The sequence below is a fragment of the Empidonax traillii genome, unplaced genomic scaffold (genome assembly GCF_003031625.1).
Source record: "Empidonax traillii isolate 1590-97213 ecotype Southwest subspecies unplaced genomic scaffold, ASM303162v1 scaffold676:size484234, whole genome shotgun sequence".
NCBI classification, from domain to species: domain Eukaryota; kingdom Metazoa; phylum Chordata; class Aves; order Passeriformes; family Tyrannidae; genus Empidonax; species Empidonax traillii.
This window is the reverse complement of record NW_020955869.1, coordinates 381,117-395,506: the sequence shown is the minus strand read 5'-3', so window position 1 is coordinate 395,506 and position 14,390 is coordinate 381,117. Positions and strand designations below refer to the sequence as shown.

General features: G+C 36.3%; 1 protein-coding gene across 2 annotated transcripts in view; it reads left to right on the top strand.

Annotated features, from left to right (window-relative positions):
- Positions 1-14,390, top strand: part of MYOM2 (myomesin 2) — a 90,801-nt gene that overhangs the window by 33,101 nt on the left and 43,310 nt on the right. For both annotated transcript variants that reach the window (XR_003573002.1, XM_027899568.1), the window contains exons 15-20: positions 165-292; positions 3,134-3,317; positions 6,560-6,734; positions 8,076-8,197; positions 10,335-10,522; positions 12,993-13,119. Coding sequence is in view for 1 of the 2 variants with exons in the window: in XM_027899568.1 (XP_027755369.1) it covers positions 165-292; positions 3,134-3,317; positions 6,560-6,734; positions 8,076-8,197; positions 10,335-10,522; positions 12,993-13,119 (924 nt within the window). In the remaining variant the exon portion in view is untranslated. The remainder of the gene's footprint in view (positions 1-164; positions 293-3,133; positions 3,318-6,559; positions 6,735-8,075; positions 8,198-10,334; positions 10,523-12,992; positions 13,120-14,390) is intronic.

Below are 14,390 nucleotides of genomic sequence, written 5' to 3'. Positions count from 1 at the left end.
AAATTCAGTTGAAGTGAGCAAGTGAACTGCACAGATGATGTCACAACCCCTAATATCTGAGCATTGCACTGCAGGGCGGCAGTTCAGAAAGACAGCTGTGGATGAGTGCTGACCCTGGGGGTTAATCTGCTGTTTAACACTTGCTACATTTCTTACTCTTACAGGGCATGTTCAGATTCCAGGCCCTCCCACCAATGTACATGCTTCCGAAATCAGCAAAACATATGTTGTTCTCAGTTGGGATCCACCTGTTCCCCGTGGCAGGGAGCCACTCACGTATTTCATTGAGAAGGTACTGTGCTGTGCAGTGGCATTCTGCTGTACGGTGCTTCATTGCTGTGTGCAATTACATTCAACCCATTTTCAGAACTGCGGAATGAACAATAAAACTAACATTTTCTGTGGCCTTGCAGGATTTGGAAATGGGATATTAGACAAGCATGGATAATCAAATATCTTTCTGACGTGATTTAATGAGCACTGAAATTCAAGGTCCAGGGAAAAGGATGCCCCTGTGCTATTTGCTTACTGTTGTCTAAAATGGGAAGAAACTACTTGTGTAAGGTAGCAGTTTAAAAAAATGGAAAAGAAACATCTTAAGTTTCCTACAGGCAAGATTGTAAGTTTTCAGTCTGTCTGTATTAAAAAGAAGTAGGCAGAGCAAGGAATAAAAGTGATTCCTAATTTGATCTTCACTTTGAATTGAATGGGGACTTGCATGATCACAGTGGGAGAGATTTTTTTTTTTTTCACTGACCTAAGTGACTAAAATTTAAATAAACCTATCCATGAGCCCGGTTTCTAAGGGATATTGGATTGCAGCAACTTGTTGCAAAGTTTTCCCAAGAGATAAAATGGGCCTTGTACCTGACCTCTGAAACTCTTACATGCCAAACTATACTTAATTTTTATGAATTATGCCTCTACCATATGCCCACTATTAACTATCCAGAAACACTTAACCCGTCCATAAAACTGCCACGCATTCAGTTTATGTCTTGAATATTGTGTCAGGCTTTTCACAGCCTGTTACTGGACAAGTTGTTTTCTTCTCACATCTGAAATTCCACACATTCCTCCACAGTTCATTTCCCAGCCATCCTGTTCAAGTCACTCATCTCTCTGCAGCCCCCATCTTGTCTTTTCCCTCTCAGACAAATGAAAAATCTTCACTTCAAAAGACCTTTACAGTTCATTTCTACATTCTTCATCTTCCATTACCTGTTGTATGTTGAACAATTGTTGTAAAGAGAACACCAGCCACTAGTTAAATTTTCCAGCATGCATGCCCATGATTTCTTCTGCTCTGCCTTTCACATTCAAAAAAAGTAACGAAAACTTCCATAGAAATAAGTATCTAGTTTTTCTTTCTATGCAATAAAATAACATATCTTCCTTGTGCTTATTCCCAGTTACGTATGTCTGCTTTTATCTATAAATTTCAAGCATATTGACTTAAGGATTTTGAAGCAGCTCTTGTCATGGATATACCTTGTTATTTCCAGAATATGCAGAAATAGCCCAATAGATCAAAAGTTCAGAGGTAGATTTCCAGTGAGTAGACACCTAAATTTGGTTATCTGAATTTCATTCTTAGTATGAATTTAAAAATATACATTATCTGCTTGTTTTATAGAAATAATTTTATGTAGCTCCAGAAACAGTACAGATCAATCACAATGATGAAAAAACAAGTCTCAATTAAATGCCAAACTTACTGAAGGGAATTGAAAATGAGGACTGAAAGGCTATTATTAGGAAAAAAATAGAAAGATCTGTTATGTTAATTAATATCTGAATTTAAAATCTTTCAGCATATAAATAACAAATATATAAAAATAGTTTAGTCTATTCATAGATTAACTTTGTTTTTTGCTTTCCACAGTCATCTGCTAATTTAGAAAAGCACAGTTTCTAATTATTTTGTTTCAGATAAAGAAGACTCAATCCTGAAGAATAAAACTGTATTTGTAGAGACTTAAGAGACTCAAAATGGAACTGAGTTCAATATGTTATAAAACCATGTTATCTTAAAATCATTAATTTAACAGATAAATCAAACTGTGGATCAAAATGTGATACTGAGTCTTTTCTCTGTGAAAATAAAAAGCAACAATTAATGTTTTCCATGGCAGGAAGTAAAATATATGGCAAAATAATGTTTATTTCATATTTTCCAGCTTTTTATGATCAAGAAAATGGATGTTGTATTTCTTTTTTCTGTTGAGAACACTAGGTGGGTTCAGAATCTCTGAAAAAGCACTTGATATATGGACTCCAGCCATTTATTATTATTATTATTCTATAGTAGGCTTCATTATAACAAGGTAGGTTCCAAGAACCCATGAAACATTGTTCCTCCCCTAAGAAGTTCACAGTCCATCAGGTTTTGTTCCCATAATCTGTTTCAAAATTTTATGAACACATAATTTTTATGCACCTTTCTGTGCATCAAAGAAATTTTCTTTAAGCCTTTTATTGGGCATTTGGGTTTTACTGAAATTTCTGAAAGATTCCATGACTAATTTTTGGTTAGAGTAAACAGTTTACGAATGAAATATAAGGGACAGCAGACTTCTCTCAGAGTGCTTGTTTGCTGGCTCTCCTCCCTGTGCAGTTATGGTGATGATAAGCTCAGCTGCTGCACTGAGAATATTCAAAAGTAATTACTTCATTCGATAAATGCTTTTTTGGGCTTGACATTACTCAACACAATATATAAAGTAGTGACTAAAGTAACATTTCCTTCCCTACCTTTCTGCAGAATTTGGATTAGGATTTGCTTACTTGATACCAAATCTCTGGGTGTTCAAGTGAGTTTTGCAGGAAATGAGAGCAATTCTTCTGGGACCAATCACAGTTGGCAGTCACGGCCCTGACTGAAGGCTGGCTGTATGTACAAGTGTGCACATACTGAAGTCGAGACAGGCAGGGAGACAGTGAGATATTCAGACCTTTTTGAAGAGTAATGGAATGCATGAGCTACGGTAATTTGCATATATTTAAGTGAGGCATTTGAGAGCGATCCTTCTCTCACGGCTCTTAATAAATTCATGACAGAATGCAAAACAGCAGTATGTTCATTTTTTGACAGTTCACAGAAATTATTCACAGCCTTTTTTTTTTCTTGTAGTCCATGGTTGGCAGTGGAAGTTGGCAAAGAGTCAATGCACAGGTTGCAGTAAAATCTCCTCGCTATGCAGTGTTTGACCTTGCAGAAGGAAAACCTTATGTTTTCCGAGTGTTGTCAGCAAACAAACATGGCATCAGTGATCCATCTGAAATCACAGAACCTATTCAACCACAAGATACTGTTGGTAAGACATTAATTGTAAGAAACTAATGTTAAAAACAATAGATATGTTACAAAATGGAAATAGACAACTCATTACAATTAGATTAATATAACTGCAGTGACAATAATTGACTTTATTTGTGTTCACTTCAGTGAAAAATTTAAAAAATGTCAAGATGCTAAATCTTAGAAACTTTCTAAAATTTTCCTAATGATACAAGTCTCCTTACTTAAAGCAATAACAATTAAAAAGTTAAATTAGTTATCCACTCTTCAGTGCTCTATTAATATGACTTTTCAGAAAAATTGGATAATGCAGGTTAACTGCCAACTTAGATAATTGTCTGTTTCAGGTAATTACATACTACCTAACTCCCTACAGTTTCAGCGAGATAAGGTAGCTTTTCATTTTTTTTCTTAGTATTCTAAGTTGCAAATTACTGCTGGTGTGGAATTCCTGCGGCAGGAAGATGAGTAGATTTCACAAATAGGGGAAGATACAACTACATATTCAGTGGTAATTTTCCAAATGAAAATGAAATGTTTATCTTGGGGCTACATTCAAAAACACAGATGAAAATGCAGGGAGTGGCTATTTATTTTTTTTTCAAATATTTGTTTTGCTTTTGCAATTTTGCAGAGGTCACATATAACAGCTCAATGTATTGGTAGCTGTTACCTTAAGTGCACATAACTCACTAATGCACTTGCTAGTAATAGAAAAATATTTACAATATCTGATATACCGTTGTTAAAAAATATAATCCATATCTTCAGCTTGATCTGTAACTGTACATGATAAAATAAAAGCATCTTTTTCTTTTATATATATTCCTGATTTGATGTCTCATTAATGCACATAACATTCAATATTTCCCAAGGTAGCAAAAAACCTACTGTATTTAATTCACTTAGTGCATAAAATAGGATATCCCTTAGGGATTAATGCAAATCATTCTGAATAAATCACAGCTTTAAATAAAGCACAAAGCAGAAGATTCTATTTTAAAGAGAAACCGGAGGGGTATTTTCAGAGATGAAGTTTACCACCTGAGCTAAAATACATCAGAAACACATCACTCCTTTTAGTTGCCTTCATGTAGTGTTGTTTGATATTCTTGAGAGTAGCTGAGACAACTGCATGGGGTTGCAATAATTACACAGGAATTATGGGTAGCTTATGAGCAGAAACTAGAGAATGGATTGGGCCATCCAAAATGATGCTTAAATTATGCAATTGAATTCAGTGGTAAAAGAGTCTGAGATCAAAATCTAAATTTAAGTGCTTCCATGTAGGTATCTGCAGGTGCACTAGGTGCCTCTGCTCTCACTGTGGCCATTGGAACCTGGAAAATAAGTTGGCTGATGTTGCCATAAGTTGCCCCATGATACCCAGCTATGGAGTGTCTGCATCAGGGTGAGATGAATCATTTTCAGGACTCTACCAAGCACTGATCAGAGGCTCAGTTTAACCACTAAACAGGCATGTAGTACCTTTGCAAATGCTTTCAGTTTGCCATTTCAGAGGACTGCGCGTATTATCTCCTGAGTCACATATGACAGCTCAATGAAGAAGTGTTAGATGCTCTAAAATGGCCTAAAGTGATTTTGTTTGGGTAACTGAATTAAGTCCTAGGTCTTGGACTATAATGGCGTCTTAAGACTATGTGCTTTTAGACGCTTACAATTAAAGACCTAAATGCAGGGATGTTTATCTGAAATTGATTCCATTTGTTCTTACAGATTTATTGCATAAAGTACACTAGCCTCTATTAATTTTTATTTTAATATTGAAGGACTAAGTGGAAAAAATCACTGCCTTTCTTTTGTTTCATGCTGCTTCTAGTTCTCTGCAGTGTATTAATCTTAGAAAACTAAAATGCCTTAAATAGGCAAGAACTGGATGACCCTCTTAACCTGTTATGCTAGGCTGAGACATTGCCTTAGTTTCTTACATTATGAAAGCTCAGATAGATATTTCATAGTGTACAGTTGTGTGTTGGCTTTTACCAAGATTTTTTTTTTTTTAGATCTCAATATGTCTGGTTCTATTTATGCATGTTCAGGTGTTTAGATCAATATAAACCAAAAATGGACTTTTACTGCACATAAAGTGAATTGCATACTCTGCTACCTTGGGAGAATTGTAGTCAACAGATCAAAGGAAGCTTTATCCACTTCTGCTTGGTGCTGCTGAGGTTGGTCCTGGAGTACTGGTTCCAGTTCTGGCTTCCTTATTCTAGAGGGATGGTATGGAGGAGCTGGAGAGGTCCTCTGAATGGCAACCAAGATGGCCAGAGCTTAGAGATTGAGACCTCTGAAGAGAGGTGGAGCTTGTTTAGTTTGCTGACTTACAAAGATGATGGTGCCAGACTGTTCTCAGCAGTGCCAGATGACAAAAAAAGAGAGGCAACAGCCAAAAATTGTAGCTCAATAAAGTAAGCTGGACATACTCCTTTAAGGAAAAAAGTACAAGAGTGAAGTGCTGGAACAGGTTGTGCAGGGAAGCTGTGAAATCTCCATTGTCAGAAGTTTTCAAGACTTAGACAAATCCATGACTGACAATCCAGTTTAGTGTTGGTGGTAATCCTGCTCTCCGTGATAGATTGAACTAGATGATCCCAGAAATCCCTCCTAACCATTGTTCCTATGCTTCTGGAAATTCATTTAGCTAAGTTTAGCTAAACTCTTTGCATTCAAATATATGCTGAAGTTGTCCTAAAAAGCTCAAATTTTCTAAATTGATAATGTCATTAGCTGACTGGAAGGGAGCATTTATTAACACTCATGATGTACCTCTATAATTTATGTGCATGTCTTACTAATGCAGTAGTGCTACAGGGACATGAGTTGTTCATCAACCTCTTATTTGAGAGAGTACATTTGAGGGAGGAATTTTGAGAGTTATCATTTTCTTATCTGCATCCCTTCATCCACATCAATATTTGGAAATTTATTCTCCTAAAATTGACTTCTCAGAAAACCTATATAAAATCAGGTTGGTAAGGAGCCTCAAAGCTTAGAGTATTCTGACTAAACAAATAGAAAAATAAATATATTTGTACACACATATATATAAGTATGCAGACGTAGAGTAAAAGAAATATACTAAAATATATATCATGTAATGATATTAACCTGGTAGGAGAAGTCCTAGCTCTAGTGATTAAATATGATCAAAGTATACAGTATTTCATCTGGCTCAAATTACTTTTGTCTTTATGTGTTTCCTAATAGTATAATTCTTTTTTTATTTTTTCTTAGTTCTTCCCTCTGCACCTGGTCAGGTGGTGGCCACAAGGAATACAAAAACATCAGTTGTTGTTCAATGGGATAAACCTAAACATGAAGAGGATTTATATGGCTACTACATTGAATATTCTGTAGTGGGATCAAATCACTGGGAACCTAGTAACCATAAACCTATTAAATATAACAGGTATTGACAATATATCTGTATTTTTGTGAGGTTTGAAAAATATGATAGTTTTAGGTTAATTTACACGCTAAGCCATGGTGTTACAGTGGAAGGAGAATATTGAATGAATGTGAAGAAAAACAGTCTGCAGACTCTTAGAGCTAAGCTTTTCAAACTGAAGGGCAAATGGCAGACTTTGTCCACACCTCCCTTTTTTTTCCTCCAAAGAGAAGCATCTTTTTTTTTTCCCCATGACTTTGTGTTATCAGAACAGGTTCTAGAGATATGATTCTAAGTGTCTTGGATATGAGTAACCATAAAATAAATACCTTTCTTAAAGTATGAATTATGCTGTGGGGTAAAGACACCTGATTCACATGAATATGAGAAGGAGGGAAAATTCAAAAGTTTTATCATAGTCGGTGGACAAAAGGGCAAAAGGTCAGGCCATTTCTGCTGTAAATATGGTGGGAAAAGTGCTTTGGCTGATGACACCACTGTGCAGGAAATCCAGGTGTCCCATTCCAGAAATGTCAGAGCTCCCTGATCTGCTACATCTATGGATAAAGGATGGTACCCCCTGTCCCTAGTTCCTTTTCCATGACACTAGCCCTGTCTGTATTTCTGACGATTTCTGACTCCCTCCTGAAAATATCACACTTCATTATGGATTCTTCAAGTCATTTACTCTGTGACAATCATGTTTACCTTTATTGGAATCACTCACCAAATGCAAAGTTTAGACATGTAGATTGTATTTTCTATAACAAGCATATCATGTTGTTTAGTGTATTTTTTTCAGTTATTAATAAATTTGGAGTGACTTTGTATTCTGCTGAATCTTTTCTTCCAGTAGTCAAGGAATTTGATCAAAGAAAAAGTAGAGACAAATTCTTGGTCAAAGTGATTGGAACAGCATAAAAATAACAAAAAACATTTAATTTGTTCATACATGAACATATCCTATAATAGGATAGTTTTGACTTTTCTATCTGGTACAATAATTACCTAGAACCTCAGATCAAAACTAAAAACTATTTTTGATGGTGACTACAAAAGTACAGTGAAAAATACAGTCCCTTCCCAGAATAGATTAGAATTTAGCAAGCCAAAGTTTAGGAGGAATATATTATATTTTATCTGACTCTACCTGCTAAAAAAGCATTGGCAATCTAACTTTTGTTTCAGTCTTTGATTCTATTTTATTGTACAACAGCATGTTTACAGTTTCCCTCATGGACATATTTTCTTTTGTGAAGCACTCACGAAGTCGAGATTTTTAATTGTTATAACAATTTCATCTTACAGCACAGAATGGTTCCTGTAAAATAATAATGCGTAATACTTTTTGTTTTAACCCAGGTTTGTTGTTCATGGTTTGGAAACTGGAGAGCAGTACGTCTTCCGTGTGAAAGCTGCGAATGCTGTAGGATTGAGTGAAAACTCACAGGAGTCGGAGGCTGTAACGGTACAGGCAGCCCTTAGTAAGTGTGACTCTGTGCAACTCAGCTTCTTGTTTCTTGAATGAATCATGTATTTTCAGCAATCATCTCGTTTGGTCTGATTTGCTGCAACAGTATATCTTGCAGCCCATCCAGCACATCTGCTTAATGATGTCTGTGTTCTGGCCTGTGGCTATTCTAGAGAACATACATTGTTTTATAAAATAAGCTATTCATAATGCCTGTAAGAAATATTGGGTAAGATGCACTGTAATAAAAAGGTTGCCTTCTACTCATAAACTGTATCAAAGAAACTTAAATTTTGGATAAATCAGATAAATAGTTTCTGAGTGACTTGGAGTAGTGCAAAACATTGCTCCATTTAGAAGGGTCTTGGGAAAAGTTATTACTCTGTGGTTGAACCAAACAAAATTCTCTTTGTCTGCTCCAGTTTGGAGCACAATGAACCTATAAACAAAATTTCTGTGTGAGATCAACTGTGCAACCTTCAATGGGAATGATACATGCTGAGTGAAAGGCTGGATAATTCTTTAGAGGAAAAAGTAAACACATCTGGGCTACTATGGTCCAATTTTTATTTCTGTACAGTTTCAGTTTCATACTGAAAAATTTCAAATAGAACACCTTTTCCCCAGCTGAGTGGCCTCTGCTTCTTGGAGAAGACCAATAGACATACTTGTCAGAAATAATCCTTCAGAAGATTTATAAGTCATAATGGCTAATAAATTTGGATAAATGGCTGATAAATTTGGATGTTACTGACAAGGTTACTCTATTTGATTGTTTTAGGACGAAGTGTGTCTCATATGGGTAGGTGGTGCATGGACACTTGTACACCTACCACCACTATGTTGTAAATGCACTTGCATCTGTTACTTTGTCACTGTGTGTTTTGAACATGAGGGTTGCATGAGGTATGTCACCAGACACAGAGCACATGGATCTTACACACACTTACAGGATGTGGATGGCATTTATCTGTTTTGGTAGCCTTAATAGGAATTTAGCAGGACTATTTATAGGTGACTTACATTAACATGGCTAGAATCTTTCTGTAGTATTATTTTAAGGGCGTTTATAGGAGTTTGCTATAGTCATTCTTATTTACCAAGAAATGGCAATAAATGCAAAGGCCACATTCCGTGGCCTTTGAGAATGCCTATATGAAAAAAAAAGAACAAAAGACCAGTTCTGCTGATTACTCTCTGTTTTTATGCTGATCACTAATACAGCTACAAAATCAGGGACTGTACTAAGGGCCTTTGCTAATGTATTTTCTTCTGAATGAGGTAAGTTACAGTCTCTCAAGTTATATTGGTAATTCAGTTGAAAATATCTTATGAACTTCAGGGTTTGGTGCTTAGCCTGCACTGACTGCAGCACATCAGTGTCAAGAAAGGGGTATCTTTAGGCAAACTTTCAAGCATGGATGGCCAAGGTAAAACTGCTTGCTAGAAGGGGTGCTTGCTAGTAGTAGGGGAATAAAAGGCCCAGAAAAAGAGTTTTCTTCTTCTCTAGGAAGATGACTTGTTGACGCTTCTGCTTGTGATACAGGTGGGAATAAACCCATGCAGGTAAACTCAATGAAGGAAATTGCTTTTCTGTCTCAACGTAAGTTAAGCTATTGAAAGTCTAAATATTTACTATTCCTTATAAGTCTGAAGAAAGCATATAATATCAGGACAGGAGAGGAAAACCATGAGGGCCATAGAGGAGTCAGTCCTATGACTTAATTTCTTTCAAGTTCATAGCCTTTTTTTTTTTTTTATTGGATGATTTTTACTGTATTCCAGAAATACTTGAGCGGCTTATTTGTTTCTTAGCAGGAAAAGATCTTCTGATTCCTCTCCCCCCACTAGCATAATATTTGGTCTGGAGAGACTTGTTGTCATTACTATTTCCATACCAAAGATCATCTATTCCTTCTTGCTATCTCTTGAGAGAGCAGAACATTAGTCAGATGTTTGAAAAGCTTTCACATTTATATCTGGTGATAAAATGAATGCTGATTAGCAATTTTACAGCTGCTTTGCTACCAGTTTGCAGCTGACAGCAGTATGCTGCAGAAAACAGAATCAATACCAAAAATGCGAAACAGCTTCTACATTGCAGTCTTTTAGACTCTGTCCTAACTCTCAGGTTGCTTATTTCCTTATAGCTTGTCCATCATATCCTCATGGTATCACACTTCTGAACTGTGATGGTCATTCAATGACCCTTGGCTGGAAAGCACCAAGATACAGTGGAGGTTCACCAATCCTTGGTTATTATATAGATAAACGGGAAGCTAACCATCAAAACTGGCATGAAGTCAATTCTTCCCTTATTCCTCGGACAATTTATACGGTCGGTATTTTTTAGTCCTTATGTTTTTGGAGTTGACTTGTCATATTTATTTTTTTTTTTTTTTACACAGAAATTCTTTAAATACTCACTACAACAAAACTAGGCACCTCTATTTGGAGTGCAACAAGGCTAAAAACTGGGGTAGAGAGAATCAGTGTCACCCCCTGCTATGATATTCTGAGACAAATGAGACCATTCAGATGAGAAAATTTTTGAGGGAAGAGCATTAAGCACATTCATCACAAGGGAAAAGATGAGCTATAAAATGCTTCACAAACTATTTTCATTAATGATCACTATATGTAGCACCACTGTAATGACATACAGAGAAAGGGTGGAAGCATTTAGCAGGACTAATGACTGTGCTGTCTGTAGAACTGGAGACATAAATGAAATGGAGATGGGATGAGAAAAAAATATAACTGTCCGTGTTCTTACTCTCAAAATCTGCCTTCAGCTGAAAAAGGATGTATATTTATATCTCATCACCTCCTTTACAGAGTACCAGTTTTGAAATAAACTAGTTCTGGTTGCACGTACAATGTATTAAATGTTTCTTAAAAGAGGAAAATTTGGACGTGAACTTCCTTGAGGAAAAGTTAGGGAGATAGGATATACCAAGTAACTGATCAATGTGATGCTTGCTAAATTAAGTTAAACAATCAGATTTTATTCACAAATACTTAAAATTTTATTCCTTCAAGTCATCAATTTTCCTGTAAACTGCAGGGCAGAAGTAAGTCTTACTGGTGTTTGACACTAAAGTAGAAAATAATGTTGCAGATGAGCTGAGGAGGGATGTTTTATACACAGAAGGCAGTTGGCAATACTCAGGTGTATGTGTGCTTGTGACTGATTTTATAACTGCCATGTCTGACATAGCAGATGGAGCAGAGGTGTTGAGAAATAAAAAACGGAGGGTAGGATAGGCATCAAAGGGCAATACTAAGCAATGCTTTCCAGTTATTTTTAGTTTTAATGCATTTGTAAACAAATGAGTAATGTAAATTAGGGGCCACCATTCAGAGTTAAATTGGATATTTAAGTGTCAGTCCTACCAGTAACTGTATTTCTGCCTGAAGATGCATCTTCGTACATTAGTTTGAATGACTGGAATCTGAAATACTGATGGGAAATAAAACCAAGACAGCTTTTAGTAGAACAGAATATTTTATGACATACTGCAAGCAGAGAATGCCCCAAGATACACAGTGAAGCACTGGGAAATCACTAAAAGTTTAACCTTCTTTGATTAAATAATTCCATGGGAACCCCACAAATATTCTTTCCCTTAATAACCTGGTATTTCAAAATAATTTTTAAAGGCTGAGCTGTTATTCTGTCTTGTGAGTCACATATATAACACTCTGGCTTCAGGAAATTATACCTGAATTATTTTAGTGCCTGACCTTTCTATTTTACTTTCTTTGCTTTGGTCTTGTATTTGATGCTACCCCATCATATGTTTGTTACCATCCCATGTTTTTTTACCATTAAAAAAGTAATACCCAAATCCTTTTTTTAGCTCACATTTTCACCAAGAACATAGTTATAGATTATTTATTCATGAAAACCTAAAACTCTTTGGTATGTCCAGTAGAATTTCTACCCTCAGCTGCCTCCTTCTCTTGAGACATATGATTAAATATAAGTGGGAAAATTATGCAGAGGAATGAGTTGTAGAAGACTTGATTTTTTTGTATTTAGGTGGTCTGGAAGAAGGCTGCTACCATGAGGTTCTCAGGGTATCAAGACATTCATGCTTTTTAGTCCTCTACTTTGATCTCAAAATCTGAGATGCTGGTGTGGGGATGGCTCATTAGATAAGTCAGGATTAATTTATCAGGAATGTTTGCAGAGGAATGACATGGTTCTGCTCATCCTATTTCTGGTGCTTACTTTCTCACTTTTTAATGGTAGGTAACATTAAGAGAAAGATGCATACAAGCGAGAAAGAAATTACGGAAGGGCTCTTTCCTGGTGTTATATCAGCCCAGTGTGGAAATAACTGGATTGTTTTTACTTTTAATTTCCTGTTGTTTTCCTTTCTTCCTTGGTCAGTCCACTTCTTTAAACCAAAACACTATTTGAACTGTTGCTTAAGTGCATGGTTTATGAATAGCCATTCATATGCAATGCAAGAAGGTATTTCATCTTAGAACACTCACCCATAAATACCTGCTAGTGGTCATTCATCGATTGGGCTCCCTGGACTTTGCTCTAACCTTTGACAGCCTTTTATGCCAATATGTGAGAGCTGTTATTCCTAGGATAATGCCACCAAAACATGAACATACAATATAGAACTCTGCAGTGTGTTTGGTTTAAGAGTAAAATCTTCAAATTAGATCCTCCAGCACAGCAGTGAGGCCTGATAATTAATTAATCAATGCATATTTTCAAGTATTTATTAAATGAATATAAGTCGTGGCTTTTGATATTTTACATTGTTTTCTCAAAATAAAAAAAGGTAGAGGATTTGACAGAAGATGCCTTCTATGAATTCAAAGTGGCTGCTGCAAATCTGGTTGGAATAGGTCAACCTTCAGATCCCAGTGAGCATTTCAAGTGCAAAGCGTGGACTATGCCAGAACCTGGTAAGTCTATTAGTGCTTTATGAACCTCAACTCAGTATAAACTCCTTAAAACACAGCTAGTGTAATGTTCCAGCCAAAATCTTCTGGATGTTTCCTACTTAATTTCTTCCATATTACCTCTTGAGATTGCCTCTGCTTTTGAGACCTCTTGGTAAAAGCTACCTCCACATCCCCACGGGTGACATTCAATCTCCTGGGAAATAGCTGACCTTTACTCAGCTTGCTGACTGTCCTTTTCACTGCCTACATCAGCTCAGAGCAGAAAGTCTTGAGCACTTAATCTGAGTTTGTATCTCTATCAGCTCTTCAAGCCCTGCAAGCTCCACTTCACACTCACCACCTGTACAATGTATAGGCATCTCTGCCCCATAAATGCATTCCCAAATATTCCTGGAGTTTTCAAACTCCAAAACTATGTTAGTTTTTAGTCATAAATAACACATAAAAGGGGTGCATTCCTGACACAGAGACAAGTAGCATAGCTAGTGTCTCCCAGTCTCAACTAGTGTGCCCACATACATATGTTTTGCCCTAGATTGCACCTAGGTGTTACCTGGGAGATTATTATTAGTTAGGTGTTAGAACAAATGTGCTAACAAACATACAGTAGGAATGACTATGTGCAAGTGCTCAAAGCCTGTGTTTAGGTTGTCTGTAGTTTGGCAGTGGGAATAAAGCTCAAGACTGCCAATTGCAATGCTAAGTACTGTGAATTCTGGACCCCCATGAAAAGGAAGTAAAACTGTAATCTGCTCATGTAAGGATATAAATTGTGCCTACATGTTAGACATCTAAGGATGCTTATTTTATAACACTGTAACACCCTCACTCATGCTGAGCAACACATTTGCTGAAGCTATACCTGATGTCTGGACTAATTTGCTTAAACAAAGTGTGTTACAAGTATAGCCCATAATAAAAACACAGGCACCTACTACTTTAAAATATTTCTACCTTCTTTTCCCCCAAATGCTGTAAAACACTGCTGTATTGTTATATCAAATTCTGTTTATGACATTGAGATTTGGTATGCAATTAAAAATCCATTCTAATACTTGTTTGTGTTGTCAGGAGCTATTTGACACCTACAAGCATCTGTTCTGTGTCTGAATGTTCACACGATTATTTTCTCAGTAAATTAAAACCCCACACATCCCGTAAATCTGGATTTGTAAAACTATCAAAATGATTAGTGGGGTGATATAAGTTGGCAGGGAAGTTTCAGTTTTCTTTTCTATGCTCTATGTAAAAGGTAGTTCTTACATGGAACC